The following is an 18,244-nucleotide window of genomic DNA, read 5'->3' on the forward strand; positions in this document are numbered from 1 at the left end:
TCCCTAGTGGGGAAGTGGGGCTCCAGGACACATTGGTGAGGTCGTCTGGTGGGGAAGTCCGGTTGGCATCATGTTATCATCTAGAACATGTTGGCCGAGTAAAGAGGCTGAAGGGTTGACATTCCACACCTGACATCTCTGGACACAGTCTAAGGTGAAGCATGCTGAGGTGGTACTCCCTGCGTTGATTAGGTTGGGATCAGCAGATGCAATATCATTTGGTATGAATTGAGAGAAGCATGTAGGAAAGTGAGCCCCACCCTAGAGGTTCCAGGACTGGCGCAAATATAGGCTCTAAGGAGGAGGAATTGGGAGGTTCCTGCTGTCTTAGGGTTTAAGAAAGCAATAGATAGTTATTGCTGTAATCAAATAATTTGGCAATTGGGTTAACTTTGAAAATTCCATTGTTAGGATTTGCTGTATCATACACAGTATCACTATGGTTTATGTCCTTTGACATTATTTGTATATAGCTGTGTCTTACAGAGTTGCTTCTGTTCCACTGGTTGCTTCTGTTCTCCCTGGTCTAAGCTTTTAAGAGAGTCAACATTTCAAAGGCTCTGTGGCTTCTTTGACTACCTCCCAATACAAAATGAAAAGGTGCTGTTCTAGCCTAGGGTGAAAAGTCATCTCCCTTTGGGCTCACCACTTTACTCTTGCAAACAGATACCTCCAAGAGCTTAAAACCTCTGCTGTGGTTACATAAGATATATGGATAAGTGGTGGGTAAGAAGTTCATTGCCTGGGCTAGGGAGATCGCATAGTGGTTATGTAAAATGTTTGAGGCTCAGCGGTCTCAGGTTCAATCCCTAGCACCACCTTAAACTAGTCTGAGCAGTACTTTGGGATTCCCCCCTCCCCCTGCTTCTCCTTTCCTTCCTCTTCCCCCTCCTACTCTCTCTTTCATTAAAATAAAATAAATAAAATGTTTTAAAAGAAAGTTCAGTGCCCACCCCACGTGGGGATAGCCACTACTTCCTCTGACTACAGACTCCTGGGGCATGTGCCTGAGCCCTGATACTTTCTGTTCTGCTACCCAGTACCCCACAGACAGTGGAAACTGACTGCTAAATGTGCCCTCCATCCCAACACAGGATGAAATCTGTCATTCCTAATGAAGGGCAGCTGCAGTCCTGGGCCAGGAATGAGGAGGCTTGTCAGTGCTAAGGGTGCCTAGGGACTGAGGAAAGGTGGGAGAGAAACCACTGTGGAACAAGGATAGGAGATAGGCACCACCAGTGAGACCAGGCTCAATGCCCCTGGATGTATTCTGTTAGCTTACTTCACATAAAAATACAAAAGCAAAAGTAAAAATATTAAGACTTTAGATTCATGAAGCCATCCTGGAGTTCAATGTAATTTACTAATTTTGCAACATACTTTAAAAAATGGGGAAGGTGGTGTGGTAGATTTAATTGTATGCATGAAACCAATATGAAATAAATCTTGGTGCTGAAAAAATTTTTTAAGTGCAATTTTGTGTTGTTCCTGGCTAATGATATCATCAATTATTTTTACCTCAATCTTAGCATTAGGTTTTTTTAGAATGAAATAAGTTAGTTACTTTTTGCCAAGTTAACCAAGCCAGGTGGTAATACAGACTACTGCATATTATTATTACTGTTAATGTTACTATTATTGGTGGTAGAGGTAGGACCTTGCATATGTATGGTTTCACTGTCCCAGGACTCTTTTCCATTGAGATAGAGGAAGAGACACACACACACACACACACAGAGGGAGAGACACCACAGTACCCAAGCTTCTCTCAATACCATAGTACCTTCCATGTTGTTCTAGGGCTCAAGCCCAAGCTGCTCATGGCAAAGCATGTGTATACTATCCAGCTAGCTACCTCTCCATCCCAAAATATTATTTTATACATGTATTATTGGTTATAATTCCATTTTAATATTTAAAAATATATTTAATATCTTAATATAGCAAAGTCTCTTTCTTTATTCAGGTCCATTAATATACGGTTAGCTGCTTTCTCAGATACTCCTGGTGTTGAAAATCTTGTCAACACACTCACACTGAGTAAAAAAATATTGGAAGATTTAAAACAATACAACGAGTCTCGCAGCGACCCAGTAAGTACCTACTCTCACAAGACTGGCTTCCATTTCCTGACAATATGGGCCCATGATGATGCTTTAGGCTCAATCCTAAAGTTTCCTTGAGTCTCAGTTGAATAATTGTGTTGTGTGGAGTCTTGGAAGTGGGGTTGGAAGATGGAAGCAAGAGGAGAAAAGCAAAGGGATTGGGACTTAAGAAAGTGAAGATGTTTCTCTTCACTGAAGATCCAAGGAGGGCAATCAGATGCCCTAATTCATTATCACAGGATGGAAAATTTTCACTTGATTCAAACAAAAATCACATAGTGAGACAGATCCCAGTCCTTGGAATGGTCAAATGTAACAAGTTAGGGAACATCATCCTTAGGAATCTGTGGGTGCTTAATGTCTACCCAGAAGCACTAAGTATCAGATGTAGGACCCTCAGGCCCCATTTTCCCCTGATGGAATAGAGAGTCCCTTCAGACTTTTTTTGTTGAGCTGTCTGCATCATGATGACTCAGATGATTTGAGATTCCAAAAGACCCTCTATGTATTAAAGTAGTTTATGCATTTGTCATTGCAAAGCCAAGCTAACAGGAGTTTTTGTTTTATTTTTTTCAATGGGAGTTCTTACTACTGTTTCTTTGATTTTAATTAATTTATTTAGGGAATGTTGCAATACTGTCAGTCTTTTAGGGGTACATTTCCATGCCTTCTTATAGTGTGTTTTAGCACTTTGTCCAATATCAGTATGCCAACCTTCTCCATCAACATAGCACTGCTTTCTTGAAGAAGAACCCAGTTTTTGTTGTTGTTTGTTTGTTTTTATTTTTTTATTTTTGTTTTCAAATAGAGGCTGCAGGCAGTGTTGGGGGGGGGGGATGAAAGAGATCATAACACTAAAGCTTCCTTCAATGCAATTGGGACCAGGTTCGAACCTGAGTCCAGCTCATGGCAAAGCATCATACTATCCAAGTAAGTTATTTCTTTAATACAAACACATCCAAGTTAACTAGAACCAGAACAATTAATATAAAGAAATGCTTTTTTTTTTTTTTTGCCCCAGGATTATCACTGGGATGCCTGCAACACTCTACCACTCTGAGCAAACGTTTTTTCTTTTGGTAGAGGGTGGAAAGTATAGCACCTTGGTTCTTAAAGAGTCATCTGAGGCAGCCAGGTGGTGGCTCACCTGGTTAAGCACATACAGTACACAAGGTCCCAGGTTCAAGCTCCTGGCTCCCACCTGCAGAGGGAAGGCTTTGTGAGTGGTGAAGTAGGCCTGCAGGTGTCTCTGTCTCTTTCCCTCTCTGTGTCCCCTCCCCTCTCGATTTCTATCTCTATCCAATAAATAAATAAATATAATAAAAATTAAAATGATATAAATAAATAAATAAATAAATAAATAAATAAGATTCTCATTCTATCAGCCCAGGAAGCAGTGCGTCAGGAAGTGTTTTGGTCTTGCGTTCAATCCCTAGCACTGTATATGCCAGAGCAAATATGTGGCTCTTTCTTTAAAAAAAAAAATAAAATAAAGAGTGATCTGAGGAACCTTAGTGGCTCACAATATGGAAGTTTTCAGAAGGTTAAGGCAAAAACTTTTCATAGTGATAGTAGGAAATAACTCCCCCCCCCATACTGATATTCATACTAATGGTACACAAACAGTGGTGTGAAAACAACCTTGACAGCTGTAATTTGGAGCAAGGCAATGACACCAAACTTCTTCATGGTCATCAAGGTCCTCACTGCCACATACAGTAGCAGCAGGAAAAGGAAACCCCCTTAGGATAGCACTGCATGACAAGAGAATACCTGGGACAAAAATTAATGACCTACTAAGCTTTAAACACTGGAGACGTTTCAGGGAAATAAGATCACTGGTGGTGTTGTTCTTGAGAATGTAAAATGACACTACTATTCTGGGAAACACTTTGTTTCTTAAAAATTAAAAATTGGTTATTATGTTATGCATGTATAAACTATTGCATTTACTGGTGACCGTAAAACATTATTCCCCAAATAAAGGGAAAAAAATGTTTAAAAAAAAAAAACGGTTACAGTGCATAAGGATTCAGGTCAATCCCCTGGTCCCCACCTGCAGGATGGAAGCTTCATTAGAGAAGAAAAAAAAAATGTGGCTATTATACAAGCTAACTATTACAGTTCAAGGCATTTAACACAAATTAATGAAGACTTTTACATGAATTTTCATAGAAAGTGGAATCATTCCAGTTATCCTTCTGCAGGTAGATTAGTAAACTATGGCATATCCATCCAATGGAATGCTCCTCAGCAGTAGAAAGGAGTGAATTTTTGGTACTGGATTAATTTAGATGAACCTCCAGAAAACTATGAGTGAGAAAAAAACCACTCCCTAAAGGTTACATACTATGTGATTCACTTATGTGATGCTTTGAAGTACCAAAACTGTAGAAATGAAGACCAATTTTTTTCCAGGGTTTAAGAACACAAGGAGTGCTGATGGGTAGAAGGCAGATAGAGATTGATGCATGTGGTTATAACAAGGCAACCCAACAGATCCTTGCATTGAAACAGTTCAGTATCTTTTATTTTTTTATTTTTTATATTTATTTATTTATTCCCTTTTTTGCTCTAGTTGTTTTCAATAGTTCAGTATCTTTATGATAATGGGAATACATGCCACACACAGGGGACAAAATTCTGTAGAATGCAGCACACACACAAATTATTGCATTATTGTGCATTCTCTACTTGTCATATTACACTAGGGTTTTGCAAAATGTTACCATTAGGGAATACTAGAAAAAGTAGACAAGGAATTATTTTCTGTTATTTCTTACAACTGCTTGTGGGCCTATGATGATCTCGGTAGACATTTCAATTAGCAACAACAACAAAAAGGAAATAAAAGAAAAATTAAAGGAAAAGTCAGTTTTATTCAATAAAAGCAGTGAAAATAATTTATTCAATTTAAATACTGCAGAACATGTATCTTTAATATTCTGTGTGGCAAAATAAGAAGTAGACATAAATTTCTGCTGTAGACTGAGGCATGTTTCAAGAAAAGTATTTCTTTGACTGAAGAGCACACTGAATAAGTTGCCTTTTTCATGGATAACTTAAAAGAGTAGTTGGCAGACAAAATAAGTTCTGTGTTATTGCCTTGCTCCACACTGCAACTGTCAAGGTTTTTTACACACCACTGTTTTTGAACCTTTAGTACCACTGGTACCGTTTGTATCAATACCAATTATGGGGGTGGGGCAAAAATAATGTAAATTCTAGGAAGCATCAAGCGATGCCGGGCTAGTCTGAGGGTGTTTCTTCCCGGGCACATACTCTCTGGGTTGGAGAGAACTCCACTGGAGTTCTGCTTACTCTGCGATGCGGGAGAGGAACCAGGAACTCTTGGCTGAGTGGGAACGCAATGCAATGCCTTTACTGATCAGAGAAAAAATGCCTTTATATCTTCTGAAGTGGAAGTGGCAGGTCAGAAAAGGAAATGGGTAGGATAGGGGGTGGAGAGAAGAAAAGAGCTCGAAAGTAGCAAGCTTCCATCTAACCAGTGGGGATTAAACTAATACCCTGGAGGCAGGGCAGGTCTCAGGCAAAACAATGATTATGTAAATAGACCACAGTGTTAAACAATGCAGGGGGCCTGGAGTAATGACCAAGAAAGCTTATGATAGTAAATACTGACTTTCCAAAATTCTATTTTTTTCCTTGAAAGCTTAGTTTTGTCATAGAAAAAAGTGCAATCATTTTCTCAGCCCACCTTATTCATTTTTAAGACAGTATCTGCCAACTACATATAACAGAATTAAAAAATGGAATTTTGGAAAATCAGTATTTCTAGTATTTAAAAGATTTTCTTAAATGAGTCTGGTGGTACTGTTAACCAAATGTGATGTTTTGATATCTTTTAATGTAATAGTCAACATTTGAAAAATCCACTTAATCTTGGTTAACCACTATTTTCCTGAAAAACGATATTTTATGTTATAAAATCATGAATAAGTGATAGATTTATTCATTGTATAAAATATACTGATGAATTTTAACATAGTAGTATATAAAAATTTGTTGATTTCAGTTTCCACATTAAGAGTAATTGTTGGAATACTGCTACTTGTTGAGTTTTGGTGGAGCATCAAAGAAAAATATCCATACTTATATGAAAAGATTATTTAAATACCAATCCAACTACATATCTTCATGAAACAGATTTTCTCATATATTTCAACCAAAATAACATATTGTAACAGATTGAATGGAGAAACAGAGATGAGGATCCAGCTGCCTTCCTTTAAGCCAGACACTAGATTTGTATAAATATAAAACAATGCTACTCTTCTATTTTTATTAAAAGACTAAATTTTATTTTAGTTAATAAATACAATTAACACTCAAAAATGTCTGTCTTCATTTCTAGCCAAAAATAGTGATAGATATACACAAACAAAAGCTTTCTGTAGTCCCGGAGTACCAAGGTTCCGAGATTATAAAATTTGAGAACCACTGACCTAGAGTGAAAGTCTGAACTAAAGGGATTATGGTTTGATTCACAGATCCAACTTGCTGGATGGAGATGTTACTAAGTTATTCAATCTACCAAGCCTTAGTTTCTTATAAATGAGATAGAGATAATGATACTGATCTCATAGAGTTGAAGTAAGGATTAAATAGCCATAAGAGAGGGCATTTAATTTATTAGCTGGACCAAAGATAAGTGTTTTTTGTTGTCTCTGTTGTTGTCCTATGTGGTCAGTGTTCTAAACCCATTATTGACTGCTTACAGAAACATTAGTAGCAAAATTTTTAAGGGTCTTAAAATATGTTCTTGCCTTTTCAGAACGGAACACCACTGCAGGCATACGTAGCTACTGTTGCAGAACAAATAGTTGGCATTGCAGTCATCAAAAATGAAATGGTAAACTGTGAAATGAACATTAATTTCTTTGTATCTTTTTTATGTTCTGATATTAGTACACAATACCTCATTGGAAGTTTTGTTTTTGCTTTTTAAAATAGGAATGTACCCTTTTTGAAGGCTATAAATGATCATCTGCTTGTGTCTCATTTGGTAGTCTTTCAAATCTCGCTTTCCCCCCTAGCACAACATATTTAAAATACTACAAGAAATATATGAAGACATTCACATTCTAACATTTCAGATAGCCTTCTACCACCACCAAAAAGGAGTCCCACTTCTCTTCCCAAAAGATTACTGCTATTGATAGTAGCATGCCCTGCAGTATTTTTCCTTGCATTGAATTACTTGCATTATGTATTGGTAAGTGGGCATTAAATTTTATTTTCTTTCCCAGTGCAGTTTTCTTGTGCTTAATTTTTTAAATATCTTTATTTGTTTATTGGATAGAGAAAACCAGAAATTGAGAGGGAAGGTGGAGACAGGGAGAGAGACAGAGAGAGACACCTACAGCCTTGTTTCACCACTCATGAAGGTTTCTCACTACAGGTGGGGGCCAGGGGCTTTAACTTGTGTCCTTGAGCATTGTAACATATGCTTTCAACCAGGTGCACTACCACCTGGCCCCCACAGTTTTTCCAAATTATTTATTGCTATGTATATCACTATTTCCCTATTGGTTTAAAATTCTTCCTTGTCACTATTAAGTTTCCATGTGCCTCTTAGCAATGTTTTATAAGTTATTTATTTATTTTCCCTTTTTGTTGCCCTTGTCTTTTTGTTGTTGTTGTTGTTGTTATTATTATTGATGTCATCATTGTTAGGACAGAGAGAAATGGAGAGAGGAGGGGAAGACAGAGAAGGGGAGAGAAAGATAGACACCTGTGCTTCACCGCTTGTGAGGCAACTCCCTTGCAGGTGGGGAGCCTGAGGCTCTTCTTCTAGCATTTGCCCTTCTTCCGTAGCCAGTCAACAGCGTCAGGTTGAGCCTGATGTAAAGTTTCGAGACCTCCTTTGAATCTGGAGAGGTGGCAGTCGTTGACTATGTGGGTCATAGTCTGTCTGTAGCCGCAGGGGCAGTTCGGGTCGTCTCTGGCTCCCCAGCGATGGAACATAGCGGCGCACCGGCCATGGCCTGTTCAATAGCGATTGAGGAGGGCCCAATCATACCGTGCTAGGTCAAAGCCGGGTTGAGCTTGCAGGGGTCTGTGATGAGGTGTTTGTTCTTTACCTCAGCTGACTGCCAACTCTGTTTCCAAGAGTCTGGAACAGAGAATTTCAGTGTATGCTCTAACCGGGATCTTCACACCGGTCCTTGCGCTTTATGCCATGTGAGCTTAACCGGCTGCACTACTGCCCGACTCCCAGAAATTTTTAAACTCCCTTTTGTCTTGTGGGCTTATTTGTTATTTGTAAACTACTGTATTATCATATGTTTTAGTATCACTTAGGAGCCTCTCTTTTCATTTTTTCTTTTTGCTTTTTTATTGTTTTTATTGTGGAATTAGTCGGTTACAGTAAATGCAGTTACTGGTACAGTTATTGTGTGCAATGTCTTAGTTTTCTGCAAAACATTCTCACCCCCTCTAACTCCTGTTCCATCACCATGCACTTAGGCCTAAAACCTCACTACCTCAACCTCCTTGGAGTCCTTTACTTTAGTGCAATATATCAAACCCAGTCCAAGTTCTGTATTGTGTTTCCACTTACTGATCTTTTTAAAAAAATATTTATTTATTTATTTTTCATTTTGTAGCCCTTATTGTTTTATTGTTGTTGTAGTTATTATTGTTGTTATTGATGTTGGCTTTGTTAGATAGGACAGAAAGAAATAGAGGAGGGGAAGACAGAAAGGGGGAGAGAAAGACACCTGCAGACCTGCTTCACCGCCTATGAAGCGACACCCCTGCAGGTGGGGAGCCGGGGGTTTGAACAGGGATCCTTTGCAACACTTGCACTTAACCCTCTGCGCTACCGCCCAACTCTCGATCTTTTTTTTTTCACCACTGTATGTGTAGATCATACAATATTCATTTTTCTCTTTCTGCACTATTTCACTTAATTTGACTCCTTCAAGTTCCATCCAAGATGAAGTAAAGATGGTGAATTATTTTTAATAGCTGAATAGTATTCTATTGTGTATATATACCACAACTTACTTTGCCACTAATCTGTTGTTTGGCACCTAGGTTGCTTCCAGGTTTTGACTATTACAAATTGTGCTGCTGTGAACATGGATGTACACAGATCTTTTGGGGATGGGTGTATTTCATTCCTTAGGATATATCCCCAGGAGTGGAATTACAGGGTTATAGGGTAGGTTAATTTCTAGCCTTCTGAGAGTTCTCTAAACTGCTCTTCACAGAGCTTGGACCAATTTCATTTGTATCTTTCTAAATTTTCTTAGTTTTATTTGGATAGTTTCTTTTCTTTAAAACATTTTTTTTTTTGCTGTTAATAGTATGCTACAAGACCACATCCATCATTAAAGTTCTGTATCCCCACCCTTCCACCACCTCCCAGAGATATCCACCAGAGTTCTCACAAGTCTTAGAAACAGTTTGCTTGCTTGCTTCTGTTTTTTTTTTCCAGGTTCATGTGTATTTAATCTCTAGTGTCCACATATGAGTGAAACCATCTGGTAGTTGTCCTTCATCTCTTTACTTATTTTGCTAAGCATGATCACCTCCAGTTGTGTGGTTTCTTTTCTATATAAAATTTATATATATAACTAATATTACTATTTTCAACTTTATGAATTTTATAGACTAAGTAGGATTGACACTTAAAATACTGAGATTGCCTTTCTGTGAACATGGTTTTCTGTATTTTTGTTGTTGCTGAATTTCTTGAGCTCTTTTTTTTTTTTTATCCAGGGTTATTGTTATCACTGGGGCCCATTGCTGGCATTGTGAATCCACTGCTCCTGGTGGCCTTTTTTTTTTTTTCTATTTTATTCAACAAGACAGAGAGAAATTGAGGGTGGAAAGAGATACACACACACACACACACACACACACACACACACAGAGAGAGAGAGAGAGAGAGAGAGAGAGAGAGAAAGTCCTGCAGACCTAATTCACCACTTATGAAGTATCCCTCCTGCAGTCAGGGAGTGGCGGCTTGGACCTGGGTCCTTGTATGGGTCCTTGCACATAGTCCTATGTGTGCTCTCTTTGATCTTTTTCACACAGGTTTTTGTGGTAGGTACTCTGTTCTTACAGACTCACTCTACCTTTCTCCACCCTGTGGCACCCCAGCATGCCTGAGCTGATGGATAGAACCCTGAATACCTTTGCCCTTGGACTTCCTGTTGGAAGATTTCCATTTAGAAACCTAGTGGGAGAAAGAGAGGAGATTGATATGCCTCAAGCTGACTGATTGGTCTACTAAAATTAGTTTATTTTTTTCATTTTTTATTGAGTGGATTAATGGTTTACAGTTAATATAGGAGATTTGTTAATTTTTACAGGTGAATTTTTCTCTGTCTCTCTGTCTCTCCCCACCCCTAGTAACTGCTTCCTCACATTCTGCTCACATGGGGAGGTTTGCAGTTGCAGCTGCACTGTTCCTAGTGATTTCTCTAAATAGTCACATCTGATTATATGAATTACCTCTGGTTATGTGAACTTGTACATACCATCTGTTTTCTGCTATGACTCTGACTGATACAGTCCTAGACATTTGATACTTGCTTCTATGAATTTTATAGATTTCTAGGTATTGAGAATAGATACCTTTCTCATTATGTTTTATGAATGTTTATGTGGGGAAACTGCTAGTTTTTGTATTGTGCTCTTACATCCAATCAACTTTTCTTGAAGTCTCTTATTAGCTTTAAAGATTTTCCAACCAATTCTCTTTTCTGCCATGGACTCACTTTAGATTTGTTCTCTTGGCCACAGTAGTTATAAAGGCATGTTAAGATTCCAAAGATGGGGAAATGTATGCTGTCTCATAAGGGGGTATGGCAAGGTCACTCCGCAGAACATCTGAAATGCACATTGTGACCATTGTCATCTTTGGACAAATAAAAATGCCACATTTAAAATATTTAACTATTTCTTTTTCCAATTTTATAATATGTAAAATAAATTTAAATAGTAGTGTTTTTAATGAGTTGTTTTATAATATTCCTGGTTTAAATGGAATGACTTCTCCAATTTTAATGTAATTTTTGTTATAAGTTTCTAGATGATATCCATTATCATAATAAGGAAGATGCCTTCTATTTTAATTTACTAAAAGTTTTATTATGAGCAAGTGTTGAATTTTATTAAATGTGTTTTGGCATTTACTGAGATGTTCCTATGACTTTATTCCCTTAATATATTTTGTGGTACCCTCTGTGGAGTCATTTCCTTTTTTGATTCAATATATTTTTGAGTGATTATTTTAGAAATGGTAGGAATTTTTTGTTGTTCTCTTTTCTCCAAATAACCTATTTCCTGGAGAGTAAGGTATATGCTTATCTGTTCTTATCTTTTGCACTTGTCGATTTTCCTCAAAGTCTGCCCATGTCGTGAATGAAAGATTAGATCTATCAGCATGGATGGTTGGCATGGATATCCTCAACAGTTGTGCAAATCTGTTTCTCCATTGCATCTCTCCTGTCACTGGGAGGACTGCCCATCCCTCTAGTTGGGAGGGGGCTTCAGTTGTCTGACTTTCTCTTCTGATGCTTTAACACAATACTGGCCAGCAGCAGACAAGGACCCTTGAGTGTTCCCAGGTGAGAAGGGTTAACCTTATAGTGATCTTCAGTATGTTTTCTTCCAACATAAAATTGTCCTATTCATGTTTCCCCATCTTTCCCTTGATTCTTTTTTAAAAGAAGTTGTTATTTCAGTGGAGTTTGGATGCACATGGCCCATCTGGTCTTTTGAGCTAATAATCTCTGTACTTTTTTTCCAATAAATTCTCAGCCTTTCACTTACTACTCATTTTATTTTATAATGAGGGATGCCTCCTTGGTAACTAAAGAAAAAAGTCTCAGGGTGTAAAAGGAGAGACTGGGTCAACACAGATTGGAAGATGAGTCCTTGCCAAAATTTTTCTTGGGTTTGACTGCTGGCATGGTTATGTCCTAAACCCTGTTTGTGGTGTGTGTGTGTGTGTGTGTGTGTGTTTCTGTGCTTCTGAAGCTAGAAAGACAAGGGGGCAAGGGACATTGTGGGGCTTAGATATAGACTTCACAATTCACCTTAATTTTCTGTTTGCCAGCCCTGCCTGTCTCATAGTAAATTAAGTTCCTTGCACTCACCATTTTCTCTTCTTGAAAGTGTGGAAAGTAAGAAATAGAAGTAGGTGCTTTTCAGTCTGTCTGCATTTTGAGTTTCCCCTATATGTAAGGTATCTTTACTGTTCCTATCATGAGAAAGACTCACCTTCTCAGGGCTATTCCTACCCCATTCTCCCCCATAGTGTACTTTGCTGGGTGTTAAACAGGATAAACTGACCCAGTCAAGGTTAGAGGGATGGTATCAGGCACCAGGTCCATAGAGCAAGAGCAGTATTTGTGACATTTCCCTTTACATGTAAGCACTCACCAGTCCTTGCCTTGCCTCTTATCATGTTAAAGTGTTATTTCTCACATGAAATATCTATGAACAAGGCTGCTTTATTTGTTGTTATTGATGGATAGGACAGAGAGAAATGGAGAGAGGAGGGGAAGACAGAGAGGGGGAGAGAAAGATAGACACCTGAAGACCTGCTTCATCACTTGTGAAGTGACTCCCCTGCAGGTGGGGAGCAGGAGGCTCGAACTGGGATCCTTAGGCCGGTCCTTGCTCTTTGCACCACCTGTGCTTAACCCACTGCACTACCACCCGACTCCCTACATGGCAGTTTTAAAAAATTTATTATTAGTTATTTAATACTGATTTACAAAATTATACGGTAACAAGGGTATAATGGCATTCCATACTGTCCCAACTTCCAGAGTTCTATGACTCCATTCCCTTCAGTGGAAACAGCTGTAGTTCTCCCAAGGTCACAGATATGGGCTGACTATTATTTCTATATCTATATTTATATATATTTGCCCCCTTTCCCCCCTATGGTCCTGCCTTCTCTTCCTTTCTAAGTCACATCTACAACTGTTGCTATTTCCAAACGTTCTTCCTTTTTTTTCCTCTTCTCTCTCCAGCTCCTGATGGAATTGGAGTTCAGGGATCTCTAGTCATCTTCCCCTATCATTTCTCCCCCTCTGAGAGTATGGACCAAAATTCTTTATGGGGTGCAGAAGGTGGGAGTTCTGGGCTTCTGTAATTGCTTCTCTGCTAGACATGGGTGTTGGCAGGTCGATCCATACCTCTAGCCAACAAGACAATTTTATTCAAGGACAACCCAGCCATATTTGCCAATCAAAGCATATGACTTGTGGGATGGCATATTTCCACATAAACAGGTAAATGGTGACTCACAGAGAGTGTCAGTGGGTGTTTGTCTGAATATTTCATATGCTTGGTCAGCCATGTTGGGCAGCTCCTTCTCCATCATCTAAGAGGAGCGACTGCCAGTCTCTGGGGTTTCTAAGGTTTCAGCAATCACCGCTTAGGGACTAATTCTTTTTTTCTTCTTCTTCCAGAGTTATTGCTTGGGGATACTTGTGAAATAACCCCCATATAGCTGGGGATCTGGGATCTTTTGCTCAGGTCCTTGTGCTTCGTACTATGTGCTTAACCCAGTGCACCACTGCCCGACCCTCAAAGCCTTTCTTTCTCGGTTTCTTCCTTCCTTCCTTCCTTCCTTCCTTCCTTCCTTCCTTCCTTCCTTCCTTCCTTCCTTCCTTCCTCCCTCCCTCCCTCCCTCCCTCCCTTCTTTCTTTCCTTTCTCTCTCTCTCTTTTTTTTCCACAGGCGTGAACCTCTGGTTTCTGGTGAGACTGGGGTTTGAACACAAAGTTCTGCTGCCTCAGGGTTGAAGGCCCTTGTGCAGAGCCACTACACTAGGTCAGTGGTCTGGGACCAACTTCTAAAGCTGGGTAGCTATCCTCCAGAGAGAAGGCCTTAGGCAAATGACCTTATTATTTTTTTTACAAATTATTTTATTGAGGGGGGGTTAATGATTTATAGTACAGTTATTGATACATGGGTGTAATATGTCATCTCCCCATGAAAGGTGTCCAGAACTTACTCACCCCCCCCCAATTTAGCACCCTTTCCATGTATTGGCAACTGTACTGTAAACCATTAACCCTTTCACCATCCTCTGGCCTGCAATTGATATATTTTATGGAGAAAACTAACGACAAAGCTCTTTGAAGAAAAATTAAGGAGAGGTTGGGTGGGGACATAGAACTTAGGTGGTAGATACAATGTGGAAGTACACCCCTTTTATCTTATGATCTTGTTGCTGCTGGGGCTCAGTGCCTGCACTACAAAGCCACTACTTTCAAAGGCCATCCTCTCCCTCTCCTTCTCCTTGCCCTTTCCCTTTTCCTCTCCCTCTCTCTCTTAGAGAAATTGAGATCAGGAGGGGAGGAGAAGATAGAAAGGGAAAGAGAAAGAAAGATAACCTGGAATATTGCTTCTCCCTACATGAAGCTTGTACTTTATAAGTGGGGACTGGGAACTTGAACCAAGGTTCTTGCACATGGTAATGTCCGCTTTCAACCACCTTGCCCCATTAAAAAAAAAAGAAATATGAACAAATATGATGTAATTATAAATAACAAAAGATAAAAGTGCATTGCTTACTATTGAATACAGTCATTTTAAAAAAAATATATAAATACTAGATATTTATAAAAATGCAGTAATGTATGTTTTTGGACAGTGAAGTATACTGCTTTTTAATTATATTGATTATTTTTATTACTAAGTTATTTTTTGCCATGAGAGTTATAGCTGGGACTTGGTGCTTGTTTTTTTATTTAAATTTTATTTATAAAAAGGAAACATTGACTAAACCATAGGATAAGAGGGGTACAACTTCGCACAATTCACACCATCAGAACTCTGTATCCCATACCCTCCCCTGATAGCTTCCCCACTGAACATGGGCATTGACAGGTTGATCCATACTCCCAGCCTGTTGCTCTCTTTCCCTAGTGGGGAAGGGCTCTGGGGGAAATGGAGCTCCAGGACACATTGGTGGGGTTGTCTGTCCAGGAAAGTCTGGGTAGTATCATGCTTGCATCTGGAACCTGGTGGTTGAAAATAGAGTTAAAATACAAAGTCAAACAAATTGTTGACCAATCGTGGACCTAAAGGCTGAAATAGATGATGAGTTGGAGGGCCCTCCATTTTGTAGCATGTGCGCTCAACCAGGTACACCGCCACCCGACCTCCAAGGGCTCTCCATGTTGTAGATAGCTAGTAGGCATATTTTAGTTATATTCCAAAGGGCCTGTGGCTATACTACTGTTTTTTGGTTTTTTGTTTGTTTGTTTGTTTTTCCTAAGCCTGAAATCTGATATGCAGGTGATCCTAATTATTGTCTGGGGAGATGATGTCATGGCTGGCAGAAGGACCAGAAAGCTGGACCAGGGAATAGAGTAGCTCCCTAATATGGGAAAGGGGTACAAATATTGTTGACTGTAAATCCCATCCATTTGATGTGATCTGGGGCTCATATTTAGCTTAGGAGCCTATGTGACCTCTGCCTTTAGATCCAACCTCACATTCTGTGGTCATAAGTAGGAACGTTCCAAGTTGCCCCAACTTCAGGACCCATCTTCCTCAGGTGTAGCATAGAGTATATTGTCCAGCCTCTCTTCAGAGGCTGGAACATTCTCTACCATTGTTGATTCAAGTTGAGGGCAAGGTCCTAAGGGGGCCCACAAAGGGGTCTATTATGTTGTTCCTGATAGGAATGACCAGTAACAATGGAGTGAGGGATTTATTTGAGGTCTAGGCTCATCCTGTTTGGGAATCTCAGGACTCCCCAAATAGGGCCCCAGCTGATAGGGTGGCCTGATAGGGACTAAAGAGTCCTCGTTAAAGTATGCCAGTCTCTTGCCCTTATTCAGCTTTTGCAGTCCTTGCTTTGATGAGGTTAGCTGTGGAGTGAGTGAGAGAATTGTAATAGGAAGTAGGTGAGGAGGGTATCTAAGTCTAAGTAGACACTATTTCATTATGAACTTTATACTGACTCACTATATAGACTGTTGTGTATTTTTGCTTTCAGGTATATATTTTGCCCTAATTTATGGATACATGTGAACATATGCTCTATCTTATGGGACCTGGTCTATATGTAGCTTTTGTGATTTTGTTAGGAAGTGAACCTCCTGGAATGGAATTTGAGAATACTATGAAAGGAAAGGTCTGACCTGAATAATGAGGGTAAAAGGTTGACATTCCATGCCTAAAGTCTCTGGACACAGTCTGAAGTGAATCATGCTGAGGTGGTACTCCTTACTTTTTATTAGGTTGTGGTCAGCAGATGGAATATCATTTGGTATGAATTGAGAGAAACATGCAGGAAAGTGAGCCCCACCCTAGAGGTACCAGGACTGGGGGAAATATAGGCTCTAAAGATGAAGCGGGAGGATTCTGCTGTCTTAGGGTTTAAGAAGACAATAGATGGTTATTACTATAATCACATTATTGAACAATTGGGCTAACTTTGAAATATCCCTTTGTTAGGGTTTGCTGTATAATAAACAACATCACCATAATTTATGTCCTTTGACATTATTTGTATATAGCTGTGCCACTGGTTGGTTCTGTTCTCCCTGGTCTAAGCCTTTTTTAAAATTTATTTTCCCTTTTGTTGCCCTTGTTTTTTTATTGTTGTTGCAGTTATTATTGTTGTTATCATCGTTGTTAGATAGGACAGAGAGAAATGGAGAGAGGAGGGTAAGACAGAGAGGGGGAGAGGAAGATAGACACCTGCAGACCTGCTTCACCACCTGTGAAGCAACCTCCCTACAGGTGGGGAGCCAGGACCTCTAACCAGGATCCTTATGCTGGTCCTTGGGCTTCATACCACATGCACTTAACCCACAGTGCTACCACCCAACTCTCCCTGGTCTAAGCTTTTAAAAGAGTCAACATATAAAAGACTCAGCCTGTGTATGCATATAGTCATTTTTAAAGCACCTTTTCATCACAGAACACATGCCATTAGTTTAAAACACTGTCTGATACCCTTTGTCTCTCTTTTTTTAGGACATAGAATACATACGATCCCATTACAACATTGAAGATTTCATCTATTTCAGTCACCACCAGCGGGAAGAACATGGACACTTGTATCACTTTGCTCTGAACCCCATCTTTCGGCATTACACTAAGTTTTTTCTTAAGGAGATCCTTCGTTTAGGCTATAAATCCTGTCTCTACTATCCAATTTACCCCAAATCCAGAGAAGGCAAGGTAAGACAATGTTGTGATTCACTTTTCCATGATGTACATAGATCTTTTCCTTTCTAACTAGATGAATTTGACAGTAACGACTCTGAATCTCAGGTGACTATTTGGCCCTTGTCTGAGACTATACTGAAAGTACAGAAGCTTTTGAATTTCGGAAGCAATAACAAGTATACTTAGTAGAGCAGTTTCTTGATATTGACAAAACAAAGTGAAAACTGTAAAACTGCTCTAAGGGGCATGAACATCAGATTATCTTTTTTGGTAAATCAGTGAAATGCTTAATATGATGCAATTATGTTTTTCAAGCAAAGAGCATTTTAATAATGAACTCAGAGAATAAATCAGTTCTATTTTATACATGGGTGTGCCATCAGCATACTCTAAATAAGAACTATCCATCTCCATAAAAGTGATGGATAAAAATTGGATATACATGATACCATAGTCCCCTGTATATAACAAATACCTATATGTGTTATATCATACTGCTATATACAAGTACTGCTGTACTAGTATACAGAAATACTTTTATAACACACATCTATTGAATATACATTATTATATGTGATGAACAGATAGACAGTACTTCACCTTTGAAGACATATTGGCTGTATCCTGGTCAGCAATGTGCAGGGGACCCAAAAGAATAAGATAACCTGCAGCAAAAATTACAGAAACTTTATAGTCACCAAGGAATGTGACAGGCAGACAGAAGAGAACCAACTGCCCCAAAGGTGAGGTAGCAGGGAGGCAAGTTGACAAAGATGAAACTGACTACCCAATGTTAGACAAAGAGTTCACTGCTTAAATATCATTTCTATTGGGATCTTTTGGGTAAGTAGAGGCAGATGGTTGTCTCCATGGGAGAAAATTTTTGTCTTACTCAATTACAAGGTGTGGAGACAGGATTTGTTTATATTTGGCTACCTGGGGAAGACAGGAACT

At 39.2% G+C, this 18,244-nt stretch overlaps 1 protein-coding gene across 1 annotated transcript in view; it reads left to right on the plus strand.

Moving 5' to 3' along the window:
• CFAP61 (cilia and flagella associated protein 61) overlaps nucleotides 1-18,244 on the plus strand; it is a 322,791-nt gene that overhangs the window by 127,251 nt on the left and 177,296 nt on the right. Inside the window, exons 14-16 of the mRNA XM_060186112.1 lie at nucleotides 1,967-2,093; nucleotides 6,901-6,978; nucleotides 17,096-17,302. Of these exons, the coding sequence (XP_060042095.1) occupies nucleotides 1,967-2,093; nucleotides 6,901-6,978; nucleotides 17,096-17,302 (412 nt within the window). The remainder of the gene's footprint in view (nucleotides 1-1,966; nucleotides 2,094-6,900; nucleotides 6,979-17,095; nucleotides 17,303-18,244) is intronic.

Source organism: Erinaceus europaeus, chromosome 1, assembly GCF_950295315.1.
Source record: "Erinaceus europaeus chromosome 1, mEriEur2.1, whole genome shotgun sequence".
NCBI classification, from domain to species: domain Eukaryota; kingdom Metazoa; phylum Chordata; class Mammalia; order Eulipotyphla; family Erinaceidae; genus Erinaceus; species Erinaceus europaeus.